Below are 25745 nucleotides of genomic sequence, written 5' to 3' on the forward strand. Positions count from 1 at the left end.
TTGCCATTCTTTGCATCTTTCTTTTTTCAGAATGGCCTCTCCTCTCTCAGTTCACAGAGTACTCATGATGTTCCAAATCTCCCTGCCACCCCATCCAATCCTTGCTCCTCAGAATGCTTCAGGCTTGCTTATCCTTCCATCAGAATTCATTCTCTTAGTATGTTGAATGAATGGTCTCTATTTCATACTAAGGTGTGATTGATTAGTTGATAACAACCTCAGGCATTTTATTTCATTGGCAAGAATGTGTATTCACACAGAAAAGGGATCTAACAGTTGGTCAGACTATGCTTTTGGTGGAGCGAAGCCCATTTCTGGCTCCTAGGTCCCTTCAGAGCACCACTTACCTTTTACTCATTTGTCCGAAGCTTGATGTATCAGGATGAGGCAGATATGTAAATAAACCGGAGCTTAAATAGCTTAGGGTTTTTTTTTTCTCTTGTGAAAAGTAGGAGGTAACTAGCTCAGGACTGATAAGGTGGCCCAATGGTGTCAACATTCTAGGTTCCTTCCATCTTCCTGTTCTACCATTCGTAGCAGACTTTAATCTTTAAGGTCACCTCATGACTGCAAGATAGCGAAGGCAGTCATATTGTATTCCAGGAAGGATGATGAGAAAAGGGAAAAATTAAATGGAAAGTAAAAAGTCAATCATAAGGCTGGAGAGAGGTAAACCAGCCAGGTCTCCAGCAGGAGGAAAAGTAGAGAAGGGACAAGAGATGCAGGTATTAACGTGGGCAGCCTGTAAACCTGGTATGAAGGAAGGGTAATGGCCCAAGTAAGACCTACAGGCATGAATTAGGGCAGTATCAGTAGGAGTAGAGTGAAGAGAGGATGAAATTGAAGTAGCTAAATGATAAAATAGGCAGCAGTTGGTGATTGCATGTGTGGGAGTGGAAGAAATAGAAGTTGATTCCAGGTACGGGGCTTCATTTATGAAAAAAAAATTTCAGGAAAAGCAGTGGAACATTGGAGATGAGTTCAGATTTGGACACATTTTGAGTTCAAGGTGTTTGTGGGATATAGAAATGGAGTTGTCCAGTAATCAGTTGGATATGAATATGAAGAGCCAGGGAGTGGTCGGGACTGGAGAATAAAGATTTGCAAATCATCTGCAAACATACATACAGTCATCCCTCGGTATCTGCAGGGGATTTATTCCAGGACCTCCACAGATACCAAAACATGCTCAAGTCCCTTATATAAAATGGTGTCATACAGCCAGCCCTTGGTAACCGCATATTCTGCAGTTGGTTGGCCGAACCTACAGATATGGAGGGCCAACTGTATTCCCAAGGTAAAACAGTGGGTGCACTATAGTCTCCCAGGGAAAACATACAGCCGTGGTTCTCAGTCCAACCCTGGCAACACCACATTATGAGGGGGTAATGGAAAAGAGTCTCAAGACCGAAAGGTCAAGGAACTGAACGCAAAACCAGGAGAGAGTGGCATCTCAGAACCCAAGAGAGTTTAAAGGAGGGAAGAGCTTATAGGATACATAGAAAATGCATGTGGAAGAGCTTTGTAAACAAGCTATCATAGGAAACACATGTATTAGCTGATTTAAGCAGACACACTTTAAATATCAAAGCAAATCTTTCTGATTTGAGAATCCTGTTTGTATAGAGAAAAACCAAGATTAAGGCACCACCAAATGAAATTCATTCCCTGACATCCCAAAGCCATCAGAGGATCATGGTAGAAGGCACGTGTCATGATCAGTTGTCATATGATTTCCCCTGCTTGAACTTTGTCATCGGTTCCTCCGCTCCCGATTCAACATGAGCAGTCCTGAGATGCAATACCTTCTTACCCTGATCCTCAGAGAGTCTCAGTCCCCAACAGAGGTCAGTCTCTTGGAGAAAGACCTGTACTTTTGGCCTGCTTTTCCCACTCCCCCTTGTATGGCGCTCTTTAAGCCGGTTCTGCAGTGGGTAATGACAAAGTGATAACCAGAAACTTCAGATTACATCTTCACCTAAAAATAATGTTCTAGGGACTTCTATGGCGGTCCAGCTGTTATGACTCCCGGTTTCCACTGCAGGGGGTTGTGGGTTTCATTCCTGGTCGGGGAACTAAGATCCCACAAGCTGCAGGGCACGCCTCGCCCCCACCCCCCCCGAAAAAAAAAACCCACAGCAGAATTTCATCTCGGTTCCAAACAAGTCACAGAGGTGACTATTGCTGAAGGGTACTTGGAGGCTACCAGAGCCCGAGAGCAGAAAGGAGCCTCAGGCTGCAGCCAGGCTGGCTAACCCGACAGCCGGGCCAGTTGGGAGCTTGGCAAGGGCACACAAACATTTTGAAAAACATTTTCATATTTTTTTCAACAAAGGAGGAAAATTCATAAGTGTTGGAGTTTCATATTGTTTTTGTTTTCGATAACAAATCGGAGGAAGAACATCATAAACTTTCCGTTTTCAGTGTTTTATCATAAAGGTCTTAATCTAGTCCTGGCCACAGGTCTTTTTCTGCACCGGGGCCTGGAGCCCGCAATTGCGCCGGGTCCGGTGACCTTCGCTGGCAAACTGCGGCGTGCATGGCAAGGCCGGAGCCTGGGCGGGGTGGGGCCGGCGGGAGGAGGCGGAGCCCGCCCCAGCCGTAGGCGATAAAAAGGGACTGGACTACCCTAGCAGGCGTACCCGCGCAGAAGCGGAAGACGGGGGCTGGAAGGTGAGGTCTGGGAGCCGGGAGGGGAGCGGAGCCGCGCCGAGTCCGGCACTCGGGGATTTGGGCCGGCGCATGCGCCCACGGGCAGCTGGGCCCGGGCCCCTGCCATCGCGGGACTGGGGGGTTTGGAGGGTCCGAGAGGGCCGTGCCCACCCTGCGCCGGCCTCCGCGCCCAGGGGCGGCGAGATCCGGCGCCCGTCCCCCGGCCCGCGGCCCGCAGCCTCCCGGCGATTCCTTTGTATACGACCAACGAGAAGGGGGGAGCGGGCGCGCTTTCCGAAACACCCCCCATTCCGCGGGCCCTGCCCTCCATTCTCCTGGGAGTATTTGTTTAGAAATTTGAATCTGAAGGGAAGCTCTTGCAGTTTAGGGAAAAGAAAGCGCATCGCACCTTGAAAGGAGGTTAATGCCATCCCTGGAAGTTATGGACATTCTTCTCTTCCTCTGGAGGTTTAAATTTTGAGTTTTAAACAGCAGGGTGGGGTCGTGACTTAGACATTTTAAGTCCAGTTTTAGTTTTCTTGGGCCAGCTTGGGCCGCACCCTTCATAGAGTCTAACGGCAGACTTTTAAGGAAACGTTAAGTAGTGGTTTTCTCCATGGATCCTGGAAATGTACCAGGTAACGTTCCATTTCTCCTCTGACGTATGTGGCTTCACCCCTTATCCCAGAACTCACACGGAGAAGAGCTGGGGTTTGTGACTCACCCTGGCAGTAGTTGTGTGACTTCTGAAACTCGGGTCTCGTCCGTGCCCTCGGAGTCTTTGTGAAATAACGATTTGGCCTGGTTGCCACCTAGTGAAGGCTCTGGCCCAGGCTTCCTCCGGTTTTCCTTTTGACCAGTGCTTTCCTTCCTTCCTATAATGCCTCATGTCCACTTTTAAAGTGCCTCCTGCCGTAGCCAGCTGATTCTTTTAAAAATCCTGTTCTTGGCCAGTTTTTTAAGGACATCAGGGGGCTCCAGCTGAGACCTGCCCACCACTCTCAACTGCAATAATTCTATTTCATTCTAAACAAGTCAGCCCATACATTTTACAAACCTAGAGACATAGCCCACACCATATCAAGGTTGCTTGTGATGATAGACATTTCTTGAAAAGGAGGGAGAGACCTCAAATACAGGCCAGATAATCCGAAGATTGCGTACAATTCTGAGAATCACAGATCAGGGAAACAGCTCTTTCCTACCACCTTGCTCTCCGTTGTCTAGCTTCATCTGTCGGTGATGATGGCTCTGGAATGCTCCTAAAATAAGTAAAATTTGACATGGTTTGCTTGCAGAGAAGTGATGAAGTTCATGTGTGGTCAAGGGCCTGGGCTTGGCACCAGTTTGAGTCTTGGCTCTGCTCTTACTGGCTGCGTAATGCTGAGCGTGCTATTTAACCTCATTTTCTTACTGCTAAAATAACAGGCCTTACTTCTTAGGGTGTTATAAGGACTAAATGAGATAATTCGTGGAAAGGACTCTGTGCGCGCCTCGTAAGTGGAGAACAAATGTGGCTGTTATTGTTTCAGTACCCATGTTCCCCGTAGGGGGCAGCTTACTCCCAGTTCTCTAAGGAAGGCACATACAGCTCAGAATGTTAATTGAGGGAGGTGCCTGACTGTGGACCGAATGTGTGAAACTATGGCTTCTGTATTTTCAAACAGAAAACTATAAGGAATTATGCTGAGTAGCTTGTAAGGTAAAAGTCCAAATAAAAATGGATGTTAGAGTGTGGAGAGCGGGTGTCTAATGGAATTCAGCTTTGACAGCTGCAGGTACAAGCTCTTGAAAAGAAATGCATTAAAAATTCTGGGCCAGCTCCAGAAGAACCTCACGAACAAAAACGCCATAAACAAAACCAAGCCCAGAGGTGCTTGAGATTTTCCAAAGCGGAGGACATGTTATTACTACACCCTATATCTTGTGAGATATCTTCACTACGCAGTTGGCTCTCCATGTACAATCCCAAAGGGCAGGGCCATGACGAAGCTGTCTGACAAGGGCCCTCTTTGGAGAACTAGAGACTTGAGTTCCTGGAACAAATTGCAAGGAAGGCCCTTCCTTGTTGAGGAAGCTTCCGATTTGTGTAGTTTAGAGAGTTCTGAGGTTGTCTCTGGCACCTCAGAGTAGCTGCGAGGGGCTGTTCATTATGATGGTGGCTTTCTGTTTGTCTCTACTTGCTGATGTAATGACTTCTCTGAGCTGAGTGATCTTTGTGTAAGATCAGTGATCTTCTCAGCTTGCCTGGCTGTGTGTGTACAAGGTGATAAGGAGGCAAAGCCCCAAGCCACTAACACTGCTGGCCTCTAGGTAATGTTAAGCTACTTGTGAGTTACTGGCCTCTGGTAAATAGAAGCAAGATCCACCCAGTGTGTCTTTGCAACTAACCTGTTGCCTTGGGAACGGGTAATTTCATCCCCTGGGGCCTCCATTAATTTCCTATAAAATAGGAACGTTGGGTTTAATTTTTGAGAATACTTCTAGCCTTAAAGTTTATCAGCCTCTAAGGCTCCAGGCTCCCAGGAACAGAAACTATATTCCTGGGCATCTGTTGAGTCTTGTGGCAACGTCGCCGATGTAAAATCTCTTCTCTGGTGGCCTGTGTTAACCAATTTATTTCAGAAGCTGAATTCACAAGAAGTTTCCCCACCAGAGAGTTTAACTGTGGTTAAGAGCTAAGACCTGGGTTTAAATGCCACTCAGCCACATCCCAGTTCTGAGGTTGGTGTATTCATTTTCTATTATTGTTGAAACAACTCACCACAAACCTAGTGGCTTAACACAACACAAATTTATTAATCTTACAGTTCCATCTGTCAGAAATCTGACCGGGGCCTCACTGGGCTCACATCAAGGTGTCAGCAGGGCTGTGTTCCTTTTTGGTGGCTCTGTGCAAGAATCTGTCCCCTTGACCATTCAAGTTATTGACACAGTACAGTCTTTGGGGTTGGAGGACTGAGGTGCCATTTCCTGTCTGAGTGTCAGTTAAGGACCATTCTTCACTTCTAGAGGCCACCTGTATGCCTCAGCTGTGACCCCCTTGCTCTGTCTTCAAAATCCCCATGGGTGGGCAAAGTCCATCTCACTCTTTGAATCTTCAGCTCAGTGTGGTCCCCAGTTAGAAATGCTAATTTCTAACTGGGCCCCACCCAAGACCTGCAGAATCAGAACTTATAGGGTCAGGGCCCAGCAATCTGTGTTTAACAGCCCTCCAGGTGATTCTGATGCCCACTAAAGCTAGAGAACCAATACTGTTACCCTATTTTATTTTCTTCCTGGTCTTTACCATTAGTTGGTGTCCACCTCTGCTAGATTGTAAGGTTCTTGAGAGTGGGGCTTCGCCTGATTCAGCAGTCACTGTAACCCAGTGCCTAGCATGGCACCTGCTCAGCTCACAGTGGGCTCATAAATGATCGTGTGGAGATGACTGGGGGGTAGGTGCCAAGACTGAACTTACTTCATAGAGTAAATATACGCACCGATGTATTCCTTCAGTTTGTTGGGTCATTGGTGTGTTAAATATTTTATGTTCACATTTATTTGGATTGTTTAGATGGATAGATAGATACATAGATAGGTAGATAGATAGATATTTGGGGAGACTGGCTGGGGTCTTTGGATGGACAGCAACACGTCTTTGTTTTCCTATTTAAAATAATGGAATATAGGCTTGCACTATCCATAAACTGGCTACCCAAAACATTTTCAGGAACTTGATTAGGGATGCCTGTATTTGTAAATCACCTTGCAACTTGTAGCTTCACCTTACATCTCAGGTGGATGGAAATGAATAAATAATGATCAGGTTGGTTCTTATTGTAGGATGAGAATCTCTAGTACTTCAGAGATCTTTTGCTTTAACCCCTTGCTGCTTTCTGCTGGCATCTTTCTGCATCATCTCTGATCTGTGATCTCTGCTCTCTGTGTGAACATTTCCAAGTGATGGGGAGTTTTTCACATTTCACCAAGGGAATTGATTTCCATATGTGCTGACACTTTGCACAGTGCGTGGCACATGGCAGGGAGGGAGGAAGGGGTGGAGTGATAGCAAGCAGTTGCTCTTAGGAAGCTCAGAATGCCTCCCTAATTGATCCTAATGCTGTCTTTGTAAATTACACAGAATAACCTCTCCCTCTCTTCCTTGGTGGCCATTACCGTATTTGAAGATGGTTACTGTCTCTGACTGTACTTTTCCAAATAGGACAGCCCTGGTTTCTCCCAACCATTTCTCCTGGCTTTTACAGCTGTTTATTTTGCTGTCCTGATAAACTGGAAGAAATTCAGAAATCTGGCACCTAATAGTAAAAATATTATTTCCAGGTCAGGTCTAAGCCCAGGACAGAGTAACCCCAGGATTGTGTGTGCATTTGTCTGTTCCTTAAAGTGCCATGTAACATTTTAGCCCATAGTGAGCTTTAAAACCCTCAAGTCTTATTTTTATATTTTATCATTCTATAAAATCATTATTACCACTTCACAAATTAGGAACTGAAGTAAAGTAGTTGACTGCTTTAAGGTTATATAAATTGACAGCAGAGTGGGATTAGAATAGAGGTCTTTCAGGACTACTAGAAAATAACACAAGCCTCATTTTTTTTTTTTTTTTTACAAATACAGGGTGTGACTAAAATAACTATTTTTAGACATAGGAGAATATATATACATGAAATATTTTTTACCTCAATGTAGCAAATTTTGAAAGGTGGTATATATTTTTAATACTTAATCAGGTGGAGTAGTAGAAAAATAAAAACTTAAGCTGCAAGTGAAATGACACATAAGTACATTAAAATATTCTTCACTCATGTTGAGAGCTCTTTCTATAAAAATGTTCATTGTTAAGAAAATATATTTAAGCATAAATAAGCTGCTCATAATTCTACCATGCTATTAATCACATGATCCAAAATGTTCGGAAAAGTTGGAAGGTGTTCCAAGCAATTTTTTATACGAGTGTGTATGTATGTATGTATGTGTGTGTGTGTATATATATATATATTTTTTTTTTTTTTAAGACAAAGTAATAAAATTATAGCTATTTTTAAACTGGCTTTTTTTCTTAATACGTTGTGGATAACCTTCCATGTCTGTTACTCTTCATGGCTGTGTAGTTCCCCACCATGGAAGTGTACCATAATTTACTCATCTTCTTGTTGGAAATGTATGTTACCAAATTTTTACTATTTTAAACAATGCTTATATATCCTTGACTGTTACTTATTCCTCTGGTGAAAAGCCTATTTGGCGTGCCCCTGAAGGAATTTCCTTTAGAGTCAACTTCAGAGCCACCCAGGAAAATCTGTCCAGACTTCCTAAGGCTGGCTCCAGACGTGTCCTGTGACTCCCAAATGGTGTTTTCCAATAGGCTCACCTATTTTATTCTGTGGACCTTTTCCAGAATGACTTTGGGTCTACGGCCATACCACCCTAAACGTGCCCCATCTCATCTGATCTCAGAAGCTAAGTAGGGTCGGGCCTGGTTAGTACTTGGATGGGAGGCAGAATGACTTTGGGCTGTTTCCAATAATTAAATCCATTTAAATGAGTCTTAATATGTTTAGAAAAGAGTGATGAGGTCTTCTGGATGCATCTTGCATCTAAGCGTTTGGTTGGGTGGATTGAAAAACTAATGGCAGCTCTCTTGGTTCATCTGCCATCTGATCTACACTTAACTTATGGGCATCATTTTAAAATTTAAAATGGAGGATGGACTTCCGGGTAAGATGGCGGAAGAGTAAGACGCGGAGATCACCTTCCTCCCCACAGATACAGCAGAAATACAGCTACACGTGGAACAACTCCTACAGAACACCTACTGAACGCTGGCAGAAGACCCCAGACCTCCGAAAAGGCAAGAAACTCCCCACATACCTGGGTAGGGCAAAGCAGAGAGATTCCTGCACAGAGGAGCGGTGTCGAGCGGCACTCACCAGCCCGAGAGGCTTGTCTGCTCCCCCGCCGGGGCGGGCGGCGCTGGAGCTGAGGCTCGGGCTTCGGTCAGAGCGCAGGGAAAGGACTGGGGCTGGCGGCGAGAACTCAGCCTGAAGGGGGCTAATGTGCCACAGCTAGCCGGGAGGGAGTCCGGGAAAACTCTGGAGCTGCCGAAGAGGCAGGAGACTTTTTCTTCCCTCTTGGTTTCCTGGTGCGCGAGGAGAGGGGATTAAGAGCGCTGCGTAAAGGAGCTCCAGAGACGGGCGCGAGTCGCGGCTGAAAGCGCGGAGCCCAGAGACGGGCGTGGGACGCTGGGGCTGCTGCTGCCGCCGCCAAGAAGCCTGTGTGCGAGCGCAGGTCACTGTCCACACCGCCCTTCCGGGAGCCTGTGCAGCCTGCCACTGCCGGGGTCCCGGGATCCAGGGGCGGCTTCCCTGGGAGAACACACGGCGCGCCTCGGGCTGGTGCAACGTCACACCGACCTCTGCCGCTGCAGGCTCGCCCCGCACTCCGTGCCCCTCCCTCCCGCCCGGCCTGAGTGAGCCAGAGTCCCCGAAGAGGCTGCTCCTTTAACCCTGTCCTGTCTGAGCGAAGAACAGACGCCCTCCAGCGACCTACACGCAGAGGCGGGGCCAAATCCAAAGCTGAGACCCAGGAGCTGTGAGAACAAAGAAGAGAAAGGCAAACCTCTCCCAGCAGCCTCAGAAGCAGTGGATTAAAGCCCCACAATCAACTTCATGTACCCTGCATCTGTGGAATACATGAATAGACAACAAATCATCCCAAATTGAGTAGCCAGGAGTCAGTGCTGTGCCTCTGAGGTGGGAGAGCGAACTTCAGGACACTGGTCCACAAGAGACCTCCCAGCTCCACATAATATCAAACGGCGAAAATCTTCCAGAGATCTCCATCTCAACACCAGCACCCAGCTTCACTCAACGACCAGCAAGCTACAGTGCTGGACACCCTATGCCAAACAACTAGCAAGACAGGAACACAACGCCACCCATTAGCAGAGAGGCTGCCTCAAATCATAAAAAGTCCGCAAATACCCCAAAACACACCACCAGACGTGGACCTGCCCACCAGAAAGACAAGATCCAGCCTCATCCACCAGAACACAGGCAGTAGTCCCCTCCACCAAGAAGCCTACACAACCCACTAAACCAACCTTAGCCACTGGGGACAGACACCAAAAACAACGGGAACTACGAACCTGCAGCCTGCAAAAAGGAGACCCCAAACACAGTAACATAAGCAAAATGAGAAGACAGAAAAACACACAGCAGGAGAAGGAGCAAGATAAAAACCCACCAGACCTAACAAATGAAGAGGTAATAGGCAGTCTATCTGAAAAAGAATTCAGAATAATGATGGTAAAGATGATCCAAAATCTTGGAAATAGAATAGACAAAATGCAAGAAACAGTTAACAAGGACCTAGAAGAACTAAAGACGAATCAAGCATCGATTAAAAACACAATAAATGAAATAAAAAATACTCTAGATGGGATCAATAGCAGAATAACTGAGGCAGAAGAACGGATAAGTGAGGTGGAAGATAAAATAGTGGAAATAACTGCTGCACAGCAAAATAAAGAAAAAAGAATGAAAAGAACAGAGGACAGTCTCAGAGACCTCTGGGACAACATTAAACGCACCAACATTCGAATTATAGGGGTTCCAGAAGAAGAAGAGAAAAAGAAAGGGACTGAGAAAATATTTGAAGAGATTATAGTTGAAAACTTCCCTAATATGGGAAAGGAAATAGTTAATCAAGTCCAGGAGGCACAGAGAGTCCCATACAGAATAAATCCAAGGAGAAATACACCAAGACACATATTAATCAAACTGTCAAAAATTAAACACAAAGAAATCATATTAAAAGCAGCAAAGCAAAAACAACAAATAACACACAAGGGAATCCCCATCAGGATAACAGCTGATCTCTCAGCAGAAACTCTACAAGCCAGAAGGGAGTGGCAGGACATACTTAAAGTGATGAAGGAGAAAAACCTGCAACCAAGATTACTCTACCCAGCAAGGATCTCATTCAGATTTGATGGAGAAATTAAAACCTTTACAGACAAGCAAAAGCTGAGAGAGTTCAGCACCACCAAACCAGCTTTACAACAAATGCTAAAGGAACTTCTCTAGGCAAGAAACACAACAGAAGGAAAAGAACTACAATAACGAACCCAAAACAATTAAGAAAATGGGAATAAGAACATACATATCAATAATTACCTTAAATGTAAATGGACTAAATGCTCCCACCAAAAGACACAGACTGGCTGAATGGATACAAAAACAAGACCCATATATATGCTGTCTACAAGAGACCCACTTCAGACCTAGAGACACATACAGACTGAAAGTAAGGGGATGGAAAAAGATATTCCATGCAAATGGAAACCAAAAGAAAGCTGGAGTAGCAATTCTCATATCAGACAAAATAGACTTTAAAATAAAGACTACTAGAAGAGACAAAGAAGGACACTACATAATGATCAAGGGATCAATCCAAGAAGAAGATATAACAATTGTAAATATTTATGCACCAAACATAGGAGCACCTCAATACATAAGGGAAATATTAACAGCCATAAAAGGAGAAATCGACAGTAACACAATCATAGTAGGGGACTTTAACACCCCACTTTCACCAATGGACAGGTCATCCAAAATGAAAATAAATAAGGAAACACAAGCTTTAAATGATACATTAAACAAGATGGACTTAATTGATATTTATAGGACATTCCATCCAAAAACAACAGAATACACATTTTTCTCAAGTGCTCATGGAACATTCTCCAGGATAGATCATATCTTGGGTCACAAATCAAGCCTTGGTAAATTTAAGAAAATTGAAATTGTATCAAGTATCTTTTCCGACCACAATGCTATGAGACTAGACATCAATTACAGGAAAAGAGCTGTAAAACATACAAACACATGGAGGCTAAACAATACACTACTTAATAACGAAGTGATCACTGAAGAAATCAAAGAGGAAATTAAAAAATACCTAGAAACAAATGACAATGGAGACACGACGACCCAAAACCTATGGGATGCAGCAAAAGCAGTTCTAAGAGGGAAGTTTATGGCAATACAATCCCACCTTAAGAAACAGGAAGTATCTCGAATAAACAACCTAACCTTGCACCTAAAGCAATTAGAGAAAGAAGAACAAAAACATCCCAAAGTTAGCAGAAGGAAAGAAATCATAAAAATCAGATCAGAAATAAATGAAAAAGAAATGAAGGAAACGATAGCAAAGATCAATAAAACTAAAAGCTGGTTCTTTGAGAAGATAAACAAAATTGATAAACCATTAGCCAGACTCATCAAGAAAAAAAGGGAGAAGACTCAAATCAATAGAATTAGAAATGAAAAAGGAGAAGTAACAACTGACACTGCAGAAATACAAAAGATCATGAGAGTTACTATAAGCAACTCTATGCCAATAAAATGGACAACCTGGAAGAAATGGACAAATTCTTAGAAATGCACAACCTGCCAAGACTGAATCAGGAAGAAATAGAAAATATGAACAGACCAATCACAAGCACTGAAATTGAAACTGTGATTAAAAATCTTCCAACAAACAAAAGCCCAGGACCAGATGGCTTCACAGGCGAATTCTATCAAGCATTTAGAGAAGAGCTAACACCTATCCTTCTCAAACTCTTCCAAAATATAGCAGAGGGAGGAACACTCCCAAACTCATTCTATGAGGCCACCATCACCTTGATACCAAAACCAGACAAGGATGTCACAAAGAAAGAAAACTACAGGCCAATATCACTGATGAACATAGATGCAAAAATCCTCAACAAAATACTAGCAAACAGAATCCAACAGCACATTAAAAGGATCATACACCATGATCAAGTGGGGTTTATTCCAGGAATGCAAGGATTCTTCAATATACGCAAATCAATCAACGTGATACACCATATTAACAAACTGAAGGAGAAAAAACATATGATCATCTCAATAGATGCAGAGAAAGCTTTTGACAAAATTCAACACCCATTTATGATAAAAACCCTGCAGAAAGTAGGCATAGAGGGAACTTTCCTCAACATAATAAAGGCCATATATGACAAACCCACAGCCAGCATCGTCCTCAATGGTGAAAAACTGAAACCATTTCCACTAAGATCAGGAACAAGACAAGGTTGCCCACTCTCACCACTCTTATTCAACATAGTTTTGGAAGTTTTAGCCACAGCAATCAGAGAAGAAAAGGAAATAAAAGGAATCCAAATGGGAAAAGAAGAAGTAAAGCTGTCACTGTTTGCAGATGACATGATACTATACATAGAGAATCCTAAAGATGCTACCAGAAAACTACTAGAGCTAATCAATGAATTTGGTAAAGTTGCAGGATACAAAATTAATGCACAGAAATCTCTGGCATTCCTATATACTAATGATGAAAAATCTGAAAGTGAAATCAAGGAAACACTCCCATTTACCATTGCAACAAAAAGAATAAAATACCTAGGAATAAACCTACCTAAGGAGACAAAAGACCTGTATGCAGAAAATTATAAGACACTGATGAAAGAAATTAAAGATGATACAAATAGATGGAGAGATGTACCATGTTCTTGGATTGGAAGAATCAACATTGTGAAAATGACTCTACTACCCAAAGCAATCTACAGATTCAATGCAATACCTATCAAACTACCAATGGCATTCTTCACAGAACTAGAACAAAAAATTTCACAATTTGTATGGAAACACAAAAGACCCCGAATAGCCAAAGCAATCTTGAGAACGAAAAACGGAGCTGGAGGAATCAGGCTCCCTGACTTCAGACTATACTACAAAGCTACAGTAATCAAGACAGTATGGTACTGGCACAAAAACAGAAAGATAGATCAATGGAACAGGATAGAAAGCCCAGAGATAAACCCACGGACATATGGTCACCTTATCTTTGATAAAGGAGGCAGGAATGTACAGTGGAGAAAGGACAGTCTCTTCAATAAGTGGTGCTGGGAAAACTGGACAGGGACATGTAAAAGTATGAGATTAGATCACTCCCTAACACCATACACAAAAATTAGCTCAAAATGGATTAAAGACCTAAATGTAAGGCCAGACACTATCAAACTCCTAGAGGAAAACATAGGCAGAACACTCTATGACATAAATCACAGCAAGATCCTTTTTGACCCACCTCCTAGAGAAATGGAAATAAAGACAAAAATAAACACATGGGACCTAATGAAACTTAAAAGCTTTTGCACAGCAAAGGAAACCATAAACAAGACCAAAAGACAACCCTCAGAATGGGAGAAAATATTTGCAAATGAAGCAACTGACAAAGGATTAATCTCCAAAATTTATAAGCAGCTCATGTAGCTCAATAGCAAAAAAACAAACAACCCAATCCAAAAATGGGCAGAAGACCTAAATAGACATTTCTCCACAGAAGATATACAGACAGCCAACAAACACATGAAAGGATGCTCAACATCTTTACTCATTAGAGAAATGCAAATCAAAACTACAATGAGATATCATCTCACACCAGTCAGAATGGCCATCATCAAAAAATCTAGAAACAATAAATGCTGGAGAGGGTGTGGAAAAAAGGGAACACTCTTGCACTGCTGGTGGGAATGTGAATTGGTACAGCCACTATGGAGAACGGTATGGAGGTTCCTTAAAAAACTACAAATAGAACTACCATATGACCCAGCAATCCCACTACTGGGCATATACCCTGAGAAAACCATAATTCAAAAAGAGACATGTACCAAAATGTTCATAGCAGCCCTATTTACAATAGCCCGGAGATGGAAACAACCTAAGTGTCCATCATCGGATGAATGGATAAAGAAGATGTGGCACATATATACAATGGAATATTACTCAGCCATAAAAAGAAATGAAATTGAGCTATTTGTAATGAGGTGGATGGACCTAGAGTCTGTCATACAGAGTGAAGTAAGTCAGAAAGAGAAAGACAAATACTGTATGCTGACACATATATATGGAATTTAAGAAAAAAATGTCATCAAGAACATAGGGGTAAGACAGGAATAAAGACACAGACCTACTAGAGCATGGACTTGAGGATATGGGGAGGGGGAAGGGTAAGCTGTGACAAAGTGAAAGAGCGGCATGGACATATATACACTACCAAACGTAAGGTAGATAGCTAGTGGGAAGCAGCCGCATAGCACAGGGAGATCAGCTCGGTTCTTTGTGACAGCCTGGAGGGGTGGGATAGGGAGGGTGGGAGGGAGACGCAAAAGGGAGGGGATATGGGAACATATGTATATATATAACTGATTAAATTTGTAAAATAAAAAATAAATAAAAAAAATTAAAAATAAAAAAAATAAAATAAAATGGAGGATGTTTTAGACTAGGGGGAAGAGTTTCAAGCCATGAGGTTCAATTCTCTTTTTTAATTCTGTAACAGACTTGCCGGAAGACAGGTGATCTATGACTACTAAGGGAAAGTTTTGTAATGTGCGGAGTTTCCTATTTCTAATTATAAAAATAATGCTTGGCTCATTATAGACTATTTGGGGAGGTGTGGCAAAAAGTAAAAGGTCAGGAAGAGAAATGAGATTATAAATAATCCTGCTTAGTGTTTACTACTGTCAGCATTTTGGGGGCATTTATAAAATAGCTTTAAAACAATCAGCTATTTTCTGTCCCCCACCCCTGCCATTTCATAGCAACATATCACTCTTGGAAATTCATATCTTAGTAGTGGTTAATGAAGACCTGGTCTTCCGATCTGAACAGCTCAACATCCGTACACTGATCACTTCCTCTCTCTGCCATCTTGGCCCTCCCATAGCCAAGTCACAGAAACAGCCGCTGTGACTACCAGCCAGTCCTGTGGACTTAAACCTGTCTTGACACTCCCCATCCAACCCAGATGGATGGCCTTAGGTTTGGGGGCTGCAGTCTCCCCTGCCCATCCAGTCCAGAGTGTTTGTCCAGCTTCCTGACCTGATGCTACCTTCTGTCGACCCTCCCCACGCTTCACCCCCCAACACCCCCTCCCTGCCCAATTTTCTTTTCCTGGGAACCTCGTGACTTCCCAGTAATACTCATGGTGGCTACTGCTTTTTGAGGGCCTTCTTTGGCCAGGCACCATGCTGTGCAGTACCTGTGATTATCCCTGTGTTTACTTGGTGAAGAAGGGAGGCCCAGAGGTTGAGTAACACATGGCAATAAGTGGCAGAGCCAGAAATATTCAAGGCTTTGTTCACCGGTCAACGAGAAAGCCTGTCCCTAGACCAGTTCACTGTGCCGTTTCCACAGTCTTTTGTTAAGAGATGATGAGCCTGTCTCAGTAGACCCTTCTTTCTGATGCTTGTCATCAAGGGCGAGTTCACTGCATTGCACCCTCTTTGTTGTAATGGTGTTATTCATGCCAAGGACCATTCCGAGGGAAGTCTCCTGGAGCTTGCAGCTCCTGCCAGCCTGGCACCCTCCCAGCACCTACCCGCCCCAGTCAGGAGGTCCCTCCCTCCTCCTCCAATAGGGCTACCTGAGGAAGCAGATGTTCTTAACTTTTAGGAAGAGTCTGATGCTCCCCGCATCCCTGTTCAGCAACCTCAGATGGGTGCCTTCCTCTCCTGTTCTCTTGCAGCACTCTTCCCAGCCCCAGGCCTGTCTAAGCTGAGTGTGTGAATCACCCTTTCTACCCAGATGCCCCCGAGCCTGAGGAACCAGGCAGGGAGCTGGGGTGTGCTGGGCCTGGGCCACTGGCTGGGGGGTGGGTGGCGCGGGAATGCTGTGATTCTCTCCCTTGACCCGTCTGGCTCCCAACAGAGGGCATTGCAGGGGCGTCAGGTGCTGGCAGGAGGGGCTGGGGCCTCTCCCTGAGCTATTAGGATGCAGAGACCTCACTGCCTTCACCTCTCAGGCTCAGGGAACAAGAGATCCTGGAGAGGCCAATAGTCTGACCCGGAGGTATGTACGTGCCTGACTTCGGGCAGGAAGTCTGGGTGTGGTCAGGAAGAAAGTCCAGGGTGAGGCAGGAAGCCGGTGACAGCCACCACTTTTCTGTGACTGTCAAGTTACATAGTTAACTTGTCTTATCTCACCTCAACCTCCTGGTGTGGGAAAGCGCCCATGTACCTGCCCCTTGTTATAGGTGAGGAGAATGAGGCTCAGTAGCCGTGGCAGAGCCAGACCTTGTGTCCAGGTCTTTGCCAGCCCAGAGTCTGAGCTTCTGACCACTGGCCTCGGGCAGCCTCAGGTCCTCACCGCGCAGGGGTGCTGTGGGCAGCTACGCCCCGGGAGGGTCAGCCCGGTGGTGGGGGGCATTAGTAGGCTGTGGTAGGTGTTGCAGGTGCCAGAGGGAAGTGGGGGGTATTCAGCCTGTAAAGAAAGGCCAGGCCCAGTTAGATTTTCTCCCCACTTTCCCACATGTCAGCAAGCGACCTGTCTCTCTCCCGGGCGTGGCTTACTCAATGGCTTCGTCTTTGGGCAACGCCAGGCCCTGCCCTGTTCGCTTCCCAGTTCTCCCCTGGCCTTCCTCAGCCAACTCCTGAGCATCACATGACTTTCAAAGGTGTGAGAGATGCCATTTCCAACCCAGAGGAGGGCAGGGCCCACCCACCAAGAGCCCCATCTGTGTCTGTCTACCGGGCAGGAGTCCTGGCCTGTGCGGCCCAGGAGAATAGAATGTGGAGCCGCCCTGGCTTGGAGCAGCTGCTGCCTGTTTGTTGGAGGATGGCCTCAGGGAAGTCGGGGTAGCGTCGGTAGACTCCTTAGATCTACTGCTCATGATTTGGACTTAGGCAAGTTAAAAACCTCCCTGTGGGGACTTCCCTGGCGGTCCAGTGGTTAAGACCTCACCTTCCAACGCAGGGGGTGTGGGTTCGATCCCTGGTCCTGGAGCTAAGATCCCGCATGCCTCAGGACCAAAAAAAAACAAAACATAAAACAGAAGCAATATTGTAACAAATTCAATAAAGACTTTAAAAATGGTCCACATCAAAAAAAAATCTTTAAAAAACAAATAATAAAGTCTAAAAAAAGAAAAACCTCCCTGTGTCTTGGCCTCCTGCTCAGGTAAAAGGAGGGTTCAAGGTGTTTCAGCCCTCCCCTCTTCTCCCCTGATGCTCACTGCCACACATCTAGGCATTAATGTAATGGGGACTTGTCATCAGAGGTCCCTGGAACCCCTGCATACTTTTCCATAGTGATTAAGGAGGAGGTGGGGAACCAGAGATTTTGTGCACGCTAAGCCTTTGCCTCCTGTTCTGAATGCACACCGGTGCCCTCCAGAGTTACCCCTTCCATCTGATGCACTGGTGCCCTCCAGAGTTACCCCTTCCATCTGATGCATTTAGTGGCGTGGCCTGGAGAAGTGGCCCTCGCTGGGCTCAGGCTCAATTCAGCCAGCAGCTGGGTGGGGCCTGCAGAGCTGAAACTGCAGGTGCTGCATTACGTACTTGGTTCATATTCTCATTTGAATCAGCGACCCTGAGGGGGAAGATAGTGCTGTCCCACTGCTCAGTCATGAACACTGAGGCTCAGAGGAACTGAATTTATTCAAGGGTGCACGGCTACTGTAGGTGGGAGCTGGGGTGGGCCCGGTGTGCTTTGACTCCCTGCAGCTGCCCCTCCCACCAGGCCCGGCAGCATTTCTTCAGTAAGCTGAGGTCTCAGCCAGGGAGGGACCAAGAACTGCCCCACCTGAGAGCACCCTCGGTTCATTGCACCCAGCCTGGAGGTTCCCTGCTTTCTTGGTCTGCTCACTCCTTCCCATGTTTTCTGAAGCCCCCAGGCCTTCCAACTCTTGGTTTTTGAGATACCCGGCAATCACCTGTTGGTTCATGACAATGCTTTGTGTTCCTTCCTTCCAGAACCTGTAGCCGGTCACAATGGGAAGCAAAGGAGGGTTCATCTTGCTTGGGCTCCTCTTCAGCCTGGCTGTCGTCTGCCATGTAGGTGAGTGGTCCAGAGGGACATGGATCTGGATCATGTAGGCCGCCTTGGCCCTAAACTTTTTCTTAGGCCTCAGGAAGACCAAGCTGATGCCACAGACCTCGGGCCGAGCTTCGGTTCTTTTGCCATCAGTATTACAGGTCCAGGGTGGTGTGGCTGCTCCTTCCTGTGTTACGGCCCTACCCTGAGTGGAGCACCTTCCTGAGTTACAGTTCATCCTGGGTGACAGAGCTGCTTTTGTGGGGAGCGATTACACTGAGCTGCTTGAGTTTCACCCCACTCACCACCAGCCGCTGGGGCTACCGATGGATGCCATCTTTAGAGTGCTGAGCCCAGCCGCCCGCCCTGGGCTTCTCCCATGTGATGCTGCTGCTGCTCATAGCATTCACGTGCCAATCACTATTCTCGGCATTTTACATGTATTTACTTATTTAATCCTCATGTCCACCCTGTGGAGCAGGGACTATTTTCCTTGCCATTTTACAGGTGACAAGACTGAGGCCCAAAGAGATTAAATAACCGGTAAAAGGTCACACCAAAGTGGTGCAGCCAGAATTTGAACCCAAATGAGCCTGGCACCAGAGTGTCTGCCCCAGCTCCTTCACGGGGCCACCCCTCCCTGCCTGCTGGAGATCCTAGTTACCTCTAACAGTAGGAACACCTGTGTTACTTGCTTTGCTTCATTGTAAACATCAAAGGCCATTTTTTGCCTATGTCATGTTGGTACTACTAACTGTTACTTGAGGGGTGGGGACAGGAGGCAGAAAAGGAAGTAGCCATGCGGTGGGCACTACAGAGGCATCTGCATGTTGGAGCACGTCTTAGAGCTTGTAGCTTTAGTAGCTCCCATATGGTGAACGCTTACGAGGTACCAGGGCCTGTACCGGACCCTGGCTCATTTAATCCTTCCAGCCATCCTGTGAGGGCTCAGTACGATTACGCCCATTTTACAGTTGAGGAAACTGAAGCAAAGAACAAAGTAGCCCAAGGGCATGTTTGAACAAGTTTTCCCTTTCTGAGAAAAGACAGAAGTCACGACCCCCCTCCCTCCCCACGTCTGTTGATTGTAGTCACAGAGGTTTGTAATGTGGTTCGCTATATTACAACATACGTTATTGTCTTAATTCTTCTACCCAGTGAATTTTCTGTAGTAAGAATATCCTGGTCATACCTGCTTTCCAGCAGTCTACATTTGTTTATGGAGCAGGCTTGGGTTTGGCGCTGTTAGCTGTTCTGTGACAGGTCTCGGGGGCACTTAGGTCTTTCCTGAGGGAGTCGGAGTGTGAAGAAGATCCACTCCACCCCGGCTAAGTAGCTAGAATATCAAACAGCCACTGACTTATTGCTTGCCCCTGACCTGGTCTCCCCCATAATTGGTCCTGGTTTCTTCTCTTTCCCACTCAGGACAATTAGAAGAACATCACGGTAAATAAACCAAGCGTGGGCTTCAGAACTGATCGCCTGGGTGTGAGTCCCAGCTCTCCTCTTAGTAGCCATATGACTTTTGACAAGTTAGTTAATATCTTAGTCTTAGTTTTCTCTTGAAAAATGGGGATGGAGATCCTTGAGCCTGCCTCTTATAGCAATTCTCTGAAGATTGAAAGTTTAGGTATTTGAACACTGTGTTAGCTGTGAATATTTCTGCCTCACAGAAGTTCCAAACGTGAGCTCTCTTTCCTCTGTCTGAAGGTTTGACCTGGCCATTTAAGATGTTATAGGGATTTCCCTGGTGGTGCAGTGGTTAAAAATCCGCCTACCAGTGCAGGGGACACAGGTTCGAGCCCTGGTCCGGGAAGATCCCACATGCCACAGGGTAACCAAGCCCGTGCACCACAACTACTGAGCCTGCACTCTAGAGCCCACGAGCCACAGCTACTGAGCCCGTGTGTCATAACTACTGAAGCCCACATGCCTAGAGCCCGTGCTCCACAACAAGAGAAGCCACTGCAACGAGAAGCCCACGCACCACAACAGAGTAGCCCCCGCTCGCCACAACTGGAGAAAGACTGCCTGCAGCAATGAAGACCCAACGCAGCAAAAAAGTTAATTAATTAATTAATTTAAAAAAAAAGAAGTTATAGAGAGCTTCACTCCTATCTGTGCTCAGGAAGTGAGGAGCCACTTTTTTCTGGCCTTTGGAGAATTCCTCTCCCTGGTGATGAACCTAGACTTTGGCCTTAGAACTAAAAGTCAGCTGTTGGGTTCTAAAACCCACATTTCGTCTTGGTTAAACCATGCCATTCTTCTATGAGATTTTACATATTTCATCTTTGAAAATGTCTTTTCACACCGATAGGTACTTCCAAATACTGATTACGTGGCAGAAGCCATGTGGCCAGAATAAGGTGATCTCTTATTGTAGAAAAGAGTATGTCCACATGAATCAGGAAAACTTGCTTCCAACTCTTCCCATCACAAATGTGGAATATGACTCATCTTTTTCCATCACCATTGTTATAAAAACAGAGAAGGGAAAATAATCCAGTGAAACTTGAAGTCTAGCCACCAAAGATGAATCCTAAGAACATGAGTGGGAGCGGTAGTCATTTTTCAAATTGGAGAACCAGAGGCGTTTGCTTCTGATATGAGTCGACCCTCGTGTTCAGTGTCACTGTGCATGTCTTCCCACCCACATGGGTTTAAAGTGTATGGCTGCTGCCTGCCCCTTGACTGTGTTTGCTTCTGGCGATGGGTTGTTCCCTCAGCAGAGAACAGCTGCAGTGAGGACGCCTTATCCCAGAGGCCATCAGACTTGTTCTGCAGAGGTCCAGATAGTAAATATTTCAGGCTTTGCAGGCCAAGAGACAAAAATCAAGGATATTATGTAGGCTTTTATATAAATAAGAGAGAAAACAAATTTCTCCAAGTTTTTAATTGACAGAATTCAAAAATGTAATAATTGAGTACAATTATTTCTAATACAGAGAAGAATGGAATTATTGCTGGGAGAATAACATTTTGCTTACTTTGGGATTCAAAAGTTAGTGTTCCCCATCATCAAGTTGGTTGCAAATGTTCATCTGTTAATACTGATCTGTAATGAGGTTTCATGCATCTCGTCTTGGAGCTTCTCTCCACACAGATAGGCACAGCCAAATACCGATGAGCAGCCCGTGAGAATGTTATGTGATAGAGCATATTCATTGCTTGGAAGGTGTTTATAGAATTCTGTTAGTTTATCCTCTTAATGGATTCCTTTTAATATGTCATTGCATTGCAGATTAATCACTTCCGGTTGAAAGTAGGAGAAAGCTTCTCAATTGCACAGTTAAATGGATTTTGAAATCTGGAAATTCCCTTTGCACTTGCCTCAGGGTCCAAAAAAACTGCTGCTGTAGTTTGAGCTTGGGAAAATATATCTGCTGCAGATATATGTGGGAAGGAAGGCCACGCTGAGTTGCTGACCTCTGACCCACACTAATGGAGCTGGTGGGCTTGCTTCTGCTGCCAGGAGGGTGAGTCATTGCTGGTCTACCAGGTCCTGACGGGCATTCTTCCTGATCCTAGGTCACAGCCTGCAGTGCTACAGCTGTGTTAACCCAGCTAATGGCTGCAATACGGCCGTCAATTGTTCACATAATCAAGATACTTGTCTCATCGTTAAAGCCGGTAAGAGCCTCCCCCTCCCCCTCTTCCTGAGTGTAATGGGATGAAGAGAGCCTGGGAAGAGATCTGTGCCGCTCTCATTCTTGTTAGACTCGTATTCAACAAGTAATAGCTATCATTTAATAGCACCAGTTGTGTGCGGCGCTAAGCACTTTCCATTTGTTTTTTTATTTAATATTTCCCATCTACCACTCGGGGTAATATTTTATTCCCGTTTGGTAAATGAGGAAACTGAGACTCAGATTAAGCAACAGACTAAGGTCAAGGAACGAGCTCAGGATCTGAACGTGGGACTCCATCTAATTCCAACACTTGTGCTCTTAACAGCAACGCTGGCTGCCCCACAAACTTTTCAGAGCCTGCCCTGTGCCAGAGCCTGAGCTAGGAGATCGGGGTACAGAGATGAAGAAAGGAGATGATGAAAATTGTGAAAGAGGCCTGTGTAGCTATTACAGATGTCTTTATTTATACCCGTGTCTCATTCCGTGGGGAATTTAATACATACAGAGTCCTGAGGGGACTCAAGCTGAGCTCAAAGGATAAGTAGGAAGTAAGAGGACTAAGAGAGGAAGGGTGTTCCCAAGAAAGGCAACAGTAGGTACCGAGGCTTGGTGGCCTCAGAGGACAAGGAACTCGTGGGCTTGGGGTAGGGAACTGTCAACATTGACAAATTTTGTCAAATCTGCATTTTCCAAATTGGTTAGACTATGGAATCGCTTCCTCCATAAATCCTATTAAAATAGAATTTAGGAAATGGTGGACAGAGGCAAGAAACCAGCAAAGGCATGCCCTCTGCTCTTGGCTGGGTGTGGTTCTGGACTGAATCAGTGTGTGGAAATGATACTGGTGAGGAGCGGCTATTTCAGGACCTGCTTAGTTAGTGTTACAAGGTCAACCCCCTGACCTCCATCTCTAAGAGATAAAAGTAAAAATACCCTTTAAGTTAGTTCACTCATACCCTCTATGTAAATTCTTCCCAGTGTCCACCTCAAGGAATGCTAAGCACATCAGGTAAACTCATAAAAGGCTTGGGAGACCCACATGTTCAGAAAAAGCTGATTGAAAGGAGGAGGAGTTTCACTTCCCCAGAAAGGAAAAATCCCTCAATAAGTAAGGACGAATTAGAATGATCCTGTCTAAAGAACAGGAGTATCTCATAATTTTGATATAAACTCCTGGAATACAGCTCAGATTCCAAGGCCTACATGTAAGGTCCTCGATTCTGTAGGGGACAGTTCCTCTGCCTGACCTGGGACTATTAATTCATTGTTAATGTAGAAAGCATAGTGAGGGTGCCAGAGAGCATAATAATTCACTCCACAAATATTTGAGCACCAATTATCTATGAGCACAGAGACCTTCTTCTTGAACCGGATTGTCTGTGTCTCTTGAACCCCCACTACAAAAAGTATAATTTCCAAATGAGAGAATAAAGGCAATACTATATGTAGAATAAGTATTAGATTATCAGTTAGAAGCTTTGACCTCTGATCTCTGTCTTGCCACCAGTAAGTTCTTCCAGCCTCTGTTTTTTATTGATGAAGTGGGTGTGTCAGATGGTAGAGGTGGAGAGAAAGAAAGAGGGAAGTAGACTAGACTAGGGAACAAATCCCATTGTTTCCTACCTGAATGGTTAAACTTTCATTTTAGTTGTTTCCAACATTGTTGAAGTATAATTGACAAATAAAAACTGTATATGTTTAAGGTGTACAACATGGCGGTTTGATATACATATACATTGTGAAATGATTACCACAATCAATCTAATTAACACATCCACCCCCTCACATTGTTACCTGTTTGTGTGTGATGAGAACACTTAAGATCTACTCTGTTAGCAAATTGCAAATAGACAATACAATCTTGTTAACCACAGTCATAATGCTGTACATTAGATTCCCCAGAATTTACTCATCTTATAATGAACTGTTATGCTTTGTAAAAATGATTAATGTAAACAATGGGGCACGTCTATTAGAATGGCCAAAGTCTAAAACACTGACAGCACCAAATGCTGGCGAGGATATGGAGCCACAGGAGCTCTCATTCATTGCTGGAAGGAATATAAATTGGTACACAGTACGTACTCTTACCCTAAGATTCAACAGTTGCATTCCTTGATATTTACCTAAATGAGTCAAAAAATTGTGTCCACTCAAAAACCTACACATGGATGTTTATAGCAGCTTTAATCATAATTACCCAAACGTGGAAGCAACCAAGATGTCCTTCAGTAGATGAATGGATAAATAAATGGTGGTACATCCAGAGAATGGACTAAAAAGAAATGAAGTATCAAACCATGAAGAGACATGAAGGAAACTTTAATATGTATTACTGAATGAAAGAAGCCACTCTGGGAAAGCTACATTGTTATGATTCCAACTATGTGATGTTTTGGAAAGGGCAAAACCAAGGAGATAATAAAAAGGTCAGTGGCTGCCAGGGGTTAAGTGGGGGAGGAGGGAGGGATGAATAGGTGGGGCACAGGATTTTTCAGGCAACGAAGCTAGGACTGTGTGTGATACTATAATGATGTACACATGTCATACATTTGTCAAACGCTATAGAATGTACAACACCCAGAGTGCACCCAAATGTAAATTATGGACTTTGGGTGATGATGATGAGTCCATGTAGGTTCATCAGTTGCAACAAATGTACTGGCGGGAGATGTTGATAGTGAGGAAGGTTGTTTGGGGTGGAGGTGGGGCTGTCGGGGGCTCTATGGGAACTGTGTACTTTCTGCTCAATTTCGCTGTGAATCTAAAACTCCTCTCAAGTATAAAATCTATTTTTTTAAGGATATTGTGAATCTTAAATAGTTTTCTTCTTCTCGTGAACATAGGTCCCAAAACTTCAGCTAGACATGTGGTAACAGCAGTTCTTGAAATATAGATATTCAGACCTTACAGTAAGGCAGATAGTAACAGAACATCTAAATGCCCCTCCGACTCTGATTCACATCAGCCTGGGAGAGGCGAGGCACACTGTCATAAACACGAATCAAAGGCCAGGCATACATTGGAGAAATTATTTAATTAATCTAGCCACATTTTCGCCCCAGGGTCAGTGGGGCATTTAGTGGAGAAATGTGCGTGATAGAAGATTCAGTCTAGAAGAGAGACAGATGGGTGCTACTTCAGCCACTATTTACTGGCGTCCTGGCTAGGTCCTGGAAATATAAACCGTGTACTTAGAGTCTGGCAGAGCCTTTGATGACAGTGCCAAGCAATCATTTCTGTAATGGCCTTTCAAATAAGGGACACACTGAAGGATGCCTAAGGCAACTGGGGACTACTGCTTGGTAAAGGCAGACTCAAGGCAAATCTTCAAAGAGAGTGGGGAGGCTGTGCCTAGCAGAGAGAGAACCTTTAACATTCCGGTGACTCTGTGATATGATCCACTTTTACTTGGGTGATTCTGATAGTGGCTTTGGTGAGAAGCTCACCATTGAAGGTTGTTATGCAAATAAGATCATTCAAGTAAAGTGCTTGGCTTACTGCAGGACACATAGTAAGTGATTAATTGGTAGCAATTATTAATAAATTACTATCTGCTTTTCCCAAGCTGTTAGGCTTCCCTAATTAACATTCTGGT

The 25745-nt window shown here is 44.7% G+C and overlaps 1 protein-coding gene across 2 annotated transcripts in view; it reads left to right on the forward strand.

Annotated features, from left to right (window-relative positions):
• The window catches only part of CD59 (CD59 molecule (CD59 blood group)), a 519147-nt gene that overhangs the window by 489417 nt on the left and 3985 nt on the right, over positions 1-25745 (forward strand). The window contains exons 1-3 of one of the 2 annotated variants that reach the window (XM_060103249.1): positions 2576-2673; positions 18458-18542; positions 22047-22148. In XM_060103249.1, the coding sequence (XP_059959232.1) occupies positions 18476-18542; positions 22047-22148 (169 nt within the window). In that variant the 5' untranslated portion in view covers positions 2576-2673; positions 18458-18475. Of the gene's footprint in view, positions 1-2575; positions 2674-18457; positions 18543-22046; positions 22149-25745 lie in introns of those variants that run through there. The other variant, XM_060103250.1, reaches the window with a different exon arrangement.

Source organism: Mesoplodon densirostris, chromosome 7, assembly GCF_025265405.1.
Source record: "Mesoplodon densirostris isolate mMesDen1 chromosome 7, mMesDen1 primary haplotype, whole genome shotgun sequence".
NCBI classification, from domain to species: Eukaryota; Metazoa; Chordata; class Mammalia; order Artiodactyla; family Ziphiidae; genus Mesoplodon; species Mesoplodon densirostris.